Genomic DNA, 6,436 nt, shown 5'->3' on the forward strand with positions numbered 1-6,436 from the left:
TTAGTTTTCCTTAAAAGGCTTTGTCTATGCGATGGTGGATGCTCCCATACCCAAGAAGGCCATGTGCCTCGCCATGTAGTCCTGAAAGCCAAATTTGAAAATTAATTTTTAATTGAATTTATAACGTAGGTGGGTTTGGATCAATAGTGTTAAGTTCCGCTTGCGATCCAAGTCTAAACCATTAAGAACAGATAAGTTAAATTTGGAATAAATAATGTTAAGTTCCGTTTGCGATTCCTAATTTAACTTCTAAAGAACACAATAGGTTATTTAAGGAAAGGTTCGACACTTGTACAAAATTTTTGTACAGTGGAACCGGTACGATTTTCCTAGGACTAACCAACAAAGGCATGACCGTGTAGCAGAAGGCACCATCCGCCGTGATAAAACTAACCTTCTCTTGATCTTCCACAACCAAGGCGATTTGATGGTACCCCTGATAAGCGTCCAGCATGTAGATTCTTTCGCAACCGACAGTTGAATCCACCAGTTGATTGATTCTTGGCAAAGGATAGCAATCTTTAGGGTTGGCTTTATTGAGATCCCGGAAGTCTATACAGACTCTCCACTTATTGTTGGATTTCGCCACTAGGACCACGTTGGAAAGCCAGGACGGGAATTGTACTTCCCTAACGTGGCTTGCTTTCCTGAGTTGGTCCACTTCAGCTCTGATAATTTTATTCTGGTCGGCCAAAAAATTTCTCTTCTTCTGCTTTACAGGCCGGGCATCTGGCGGGAGATGCAACTTGTGTTCTGCCACTTCAGGCTTGACCCCTGGTAATTCTTCAGTGGACCAGGCGAAGACATCCCTATCGCGGACCAAGCACTAGATCAACTCTTCCTTCAGCTCGAGTGGCAGGTCCCCAGCTATGCAAGTAAGAGTCTCTGGGCGCTCAGAATATAGTTGGACCTCTTCACAGGGGATAGGCTCCTCCGCCATTGGCATGAGCTCCTCCTGAATGGCATGAACAACCCCGTCCTGCGTCCTTTGAGCCTTGCGGGCTTCCACCTTGACCATGTCGATGTAACATCGTCGAGAAACCCTCTGCTCCCCTCGAACTTCGCCGACCTGCTCTCCCACAGGAAACTTGATCTTCTGGTGGAAGGTGGAGACGACAGCCGGGAACTCATGCAGGACTGGTCGGCCTAATATGACATTATAAGAGGAGGGTGAGTCCACCACGATAAAGGTGCTCCTCCTGGTCCTCACTAGTGGCTCGCTTCCCAAAAATATGACCAACTTGATCTGGCCCATAAGTCTTACCTCGTTACCGGTAAAACCATATAAAGAAGTGGTTACCGGCTGGAGCTCGCTGGCGTCGATCTGCATCTCTTCAAAAGCAGACCTGAATAATACGTTGACAGATCTGCCAGTGTCAATGAAAACTTTTGCCACGCGGCTATTGACAATAAAAGCCTTGATGATGAGGAGGCTAACATCATCATCAAGGTATTTATTTGGGTTGTAAGTGCTGATGTGGAGGAAGAAGTTCCAACTAATCTTTGGGTTCTACTCAAGGAACTCATCCCCAATATTCTTCCCCCTTTGGTCCTCCACTAGCCTCTAACCATAAACTCAAATTATTGCCAACAGACTCCTCAGACCCCTGACTATCGATACCAGCTTGTGAGCATGTTTGAGCTAGCTCGAGTTGATCATATTTTTCCTGTTTTGTAAAACACATACGATATTGATTAGATATAATAGAAACACATATAATATTAAGACAATAATGGTAGGTAACTAATTAAATTTAAACCATATATTAAGGTAAAATAAATATTACCTTGACTGCTTTTGCTCTCGCCCCACTCCATGTGTTATCTTTTTTTTAAAAGTGCGAGTGAAAGTATCAATGAAAGAAGGCTCCTTCCCTGTCTCCCTGGTCTAAAAAAACATTATTTCAAATAATGAAATAATTTGATATATATTAAAAATTTGTGAAAGAGTGAAATAATTACCATTCTCCGTCTATGCTCATCTATGTTAATGGAGCCTCCCGCATATATAGCACTTGAGTCACCAGAATTGTGAGATTGATTCATTCTATTCAGGTCACTCCATTGTTTACTTTTCTCCGTTGCCCAAAATATAGTGATCCTCTCCTAATTTTCTTCAGTGATAAAATTTGATTTTTTCCCCCGATTCTTTGCGTGACTTAATACATGTCTAATGTGATCGCCACATTTCTTTTTAAATATTCTTCGTATCTCCATTTCGTCATTCGGGTCCCAATTATTGATGGATCTCTCAATCCATCAATTGATTTTAATCGAAATCGATTGATGAATTTTTTTTAAACACACAGAAAGAAATCAATTCGACTGACAATAAAATCAGTAGATTGATTTTTTTCTTCTAGTTGAATTGATTTGAGGACGATGATAAAATATCAAGTTGGTACTCAATGTTATAATTTTGAAACGTGATTTGATATTAGTCGCTATTGAATTGGGCAACAAATGACTAGCTTAATTAATCGTCATCAGGTCTAACGTAGTCAATTGCATGATCCAAACTCCACCACCAGATGAACAACTAATATTTACGATGCAAATTAATATAAAAAATATTTGTTTAGTTAAACTTAAACAAATGATAAGGATTTGCAGAGTGCATCCGATTAAACTTGTCGCCAGAACAAATTAAGCAAGGTCCAATCCACCTCACGCCATTTCGCAGTCGGCGCTTTTCGCCGCAAAGTACTCCAACCCGTGTACCGACTTATCGTAGGTCTCGCCGTCCGCCCACACCGCGTACGCGTCCTCCCCGTGGATGGCGTCGTCGCCCACCAGCATCTTCTCCTCGGTCAGCCGCAGCGGCACCAACAGCCTGATCAGCAGGCAGATGACGCTGGTGACCACCACGTTGACGGCTAGGACAAAGGCGATGCCGGCGAGCTGCATGCCGACCTGGCGGAATCCGGCGGAGGCACGGCCGTCCTTGATGGCGTACGCGAGGCTGACGTACCTGGGGTCGTCTCCGAAGAAGAGGCGGTTGAGGCGCGGCTCGGACAGCACGCCGGTGAGGATGCCGCCGAGGCTTCCGGCGACTCCGTGGGTGTGGAAGACGGCGAGGGTGTCGTCGATCGTTCTGAGGAAGGGGGTGCGCTTGTGGAGGATCATCATGGTGAACCATGGGATGCTACCGGAGAGCAGACCCATTAGGATGGCCGCCCAAGGTTGAACCAGTCCTATTCACCAATTCACTCACGATTAAGTGACTAATAAGAGAAATGTGTGCTTGAAAACAGAGAAGGATGTGACAGTTACCGGCGGCAGGGGTGATGCAGACGAGCCCGGTGATCATGCCTTGGACAGCGCCGATGACGGAGGGCTTGGTGAACACGAACATGTCGAGGCAGAGCCACATGAGCAGACTGGTCGCCGTGCAGAGATGCGTGTTCAAAATGGCGATCGAGGCGTCGATGTTGGCCGAGTACGGCGCGCCGCCGTTGAACCCTGTCCAACCCATCCAAAGCAATCCGGCGCCGGCGAGGGTCAACAAAATGTTATTGGGCGGAAACCTCTCCTTGTCCTTGCCAATTCTCGGCCCGACCTAAATGCATTCATCGATCAATCAAATAACTAACTAATCAATTATATGAAATCATGAATTCAGATATGTACCCAGTAGGCGGCGGTGAGTCCTGCTACGCCGGACGAGAGGTGGATGACGTAACCGCCGGCGAAATCCATGACGCCGGCCTTGAAGAGGAAGCCATTTGGGCTCCAAAGACTGAAAGCGCCGACGGTGTAGGAGAAGGTGAGCCAGAGTGGCACGAAGAGCATCCATGCCTTAAAATTCATCCGGCCGAGCAACGAGCCGGCGATCAGGATGGGGGTGATGGCCGCAAACACGAACTGGAAGAAGACGAGCGTGGCGGCCGGGTACATCCCAGCAAAACCCGGAGCTAGGAGCTGTGCCTGATCCAGCGCAACCGCGCTGGGGCGGCCCCAGAAGGGCAACATCTCCTCCCCGAAGGCCATGCTGAAGCCCCACAGGCACCAACACACGAGCACCGCCGAAAAGGCATAGAGCGCCATGAAGGCCGAGTTCACCGCCCACTTCTTCTTCACGATGCTACCGTAGAGGATCACCAACCCCGGCACCGACTGCAACCCCACCATCGCCGCCGCCGTCAGCTGCCATGAGTTGTCCCCTTTGTTCAGCCACTCCGGCGAAGCCTCGCTAATCGTCAAACTCGACGGCAAAGACATGATCAACTCGTCCAAAACCTCGCTATGTGTTCTTTTCTTCTGATGGATTCGATTTCTCTTGCGGAGGATGAATTTAAATAGAAACGGCTTGCTCTGATGCGGTAAAGCCAGTGCATCGTTCGTTGGAACGAAGGGTTGAAGTTTTAGGGGAAGGAGGTTCAGGGGTTCAAAAATAGAAAATTGAATATTTTAATAGAATATTGGAAGCGGATTCTGACCCAAAAAAAAACACAGAATCATGCTCTGGAATTTCTAACAAAGTTTAATTAAAATGTCTAATAAGATGTGATAATGTTAAAAAGAATGTGTTAATTGAATTTGTTGTAAACAGGTTTATAAATGTAGTGGATTAGATTGTATTAACACGATAAATTGTAGAAATGAATTGGTTCTGGTCATTTTTTTTTTATTTAAGGATGAATTTGGTATTAAAAATAATTCGTCCAAATTGATTGTGAATTGAAAAATTTATGATGATTTATTTTTCGTCCCAAATTTTGTTCTAGAATCTGGAAATTGATTTGTCCTAGAATTTAGGACGAAATTGATTCGTCACAAATTTATAGATTTACCAAAAAATTCCATCGCCAAATTTGGGGATGAATTGTATTTCTGTTGCCAAATTCATCACTAATTTTGCAACGAATATTATTTTTGTTGTAAAATTGGTGACGAATTTGACAACAAAAATATAAATCGTCCCAAAATTTGACAACGAATTTGAAATATAAATCGTCCCAAAATTCGGCACAGAGTAATTGATTCAACTAATAAAAAAATCAATCACTGAAATATGACCTACTTGGTTAGTAAAAGCCCATAAAAGCAACCAAAATATAAATCGTCCCAAAATTTGACAACAAATTTGAATTCTTTTGTCGTATAATTTGGCAATGACAAAAATATTTCATCCTAAAAATTTTTGCAACGAAAATATTATCTAGATTCATCCAAAAACTATTTTCATGTCAATATATAATCGTTTGATTCATTAATCAATTTTACCTAAAATCAACTTTAATAAAAAAAAATCTAAAAAATTAATCATCTGATTTATTCAAAGTTTCAACTTCGACACAAAGTACTCGATTCAACTGATAAAAAAATCAATCACTGAAATATGACCTACTTAGTCAGTAAAAAACCCATAAATAAAAGTTTAAATGGTCGAAGGAAATCTCTCTCGGGATCGAACCTTTCTTAAGTTTTGAGAAAATTACTACACAAGTTCCCAAATTGTATACCATAGTCCAGATAAACACGAATTATATACAAGTTCTTCTAGTTCTTTTATATATATATATATATATATATATATATATTCTCAAATATCAATTTAACCAAATATATTAAGGAACATGAATTAGTTTTTCTGACACATTTATATTTAAAAAATTACTGCTCTCGATATATTTGGTCAAATTGATGTATTATAATATTTTTATAATCAGGAGAACTAGACGAATATGATACAGAGATGACTTAAGGGGTATAGGAGGAAATTGTTGGATCGAAAGCGCTAGAGGGGTGGGGTGAATAACGCTCGTAGCTTTCACTCGTTTCAGATTCGTAAAACAATCGAGAGTTTAAGCAGCGGAAATAATAACAGAATAGCAATCACACAGAACGACCCAAGGATTTACTTGGTTTGGAGCTTAGGGCGACTCCTACTCCAAGGCCCACACTCGTTGAACGTTTACGTTGGGCAACAACTATAATCTCGTAAAATTCTGTACAAGTATAGAATGAGTACACAAGAAATTTAAAGTAATACCGACAACTAAATTATAGAAAGCGGAGCGTCGGGTTTTCGGAAACTTGTCGTAGCTTGATCGGAAGCTTTTGTTAGCAGCACGTTGGAGATGGATCGCTTTAGAATTGATATGTTTGGATGCTGCTCGAATCCCTCTTTTATACAGTGCTGGAGGCGCCTCTAAGCCTGTCCGAGGCGCCTCCAGGCTGCCGAGTCGCACGTGTGGATCAGCACAGAACTGGTCGCATTTATCGGCTTTAAGGCGCCTCCAAGCCTCTTCAAGGCGCCTTCAAGCCTTGGTCCAAGGTGCCTCCAGCTACGTTCGAGGCGCCTCCAGCTCCTCTGGACAGCTAGCTTCAGCTTGCACCCGAGGCGCTTCCAAGCTCCATGGAGGCGCCTCGGACACTGTTCATTCGAGGTATAAGTTGCTTCTTTGTTCCTGAAAAATGTGTTAGTCCCAAA

At 43.2% G+C, this 6,436-nt stretch overlaps 1 protein-coding gene across 1 annotated transcript; it reads right to left on the reverse strand.

Annotated features, from left to right (window-relative positions):
* Nucleotides 1-2,608: 2,608 nt before the first annotated feature.
* LOC121998287 (ammonium transporter 2 member 5-like) lies at nucleotides 2,609-4,396 on the reverse strand. The gene is made up of 3 exons (XM_042553175.1): nucleotides 3,631-4,396; nucleotides 3,274-3,559; nucleotides 2,609-3,194 (listed from the first exon to the last, which is right to left on the reverse strand). The coding sequence occupies exons 1-3, from the start codon at nucleotides 4,219-4,221 to the stop codon at nucleotides 2,668-2,670; spliced, it is 1,404 nt and encodes a 467-aa protein (XP_042409109.1). The 5' UTR covers nucleotides 4,222-4,396; the 3' UTR covers nucleotides 2,609-2,667.
* Nucleotides 4,397-6,436: the final 2,040 nt, after the last annotated feature.

The sequence above is a fragment of the Zingiber officinale genome, chromosome 1B (assembly GCF_018446385.1).
Source record: "Zingiber officinale cultivar Zhangliang chromosome 1B, Zo_v1.1, whole genome shotgun sequence".
NCBI classification, from domain to species: domain Eukaryota; kingdom Viridiplantae; phylum Streptophyta; class Magnoliopsida; order Zingiberales; family Zingiberaceae; genus Zingiber; species Zingiber officinale.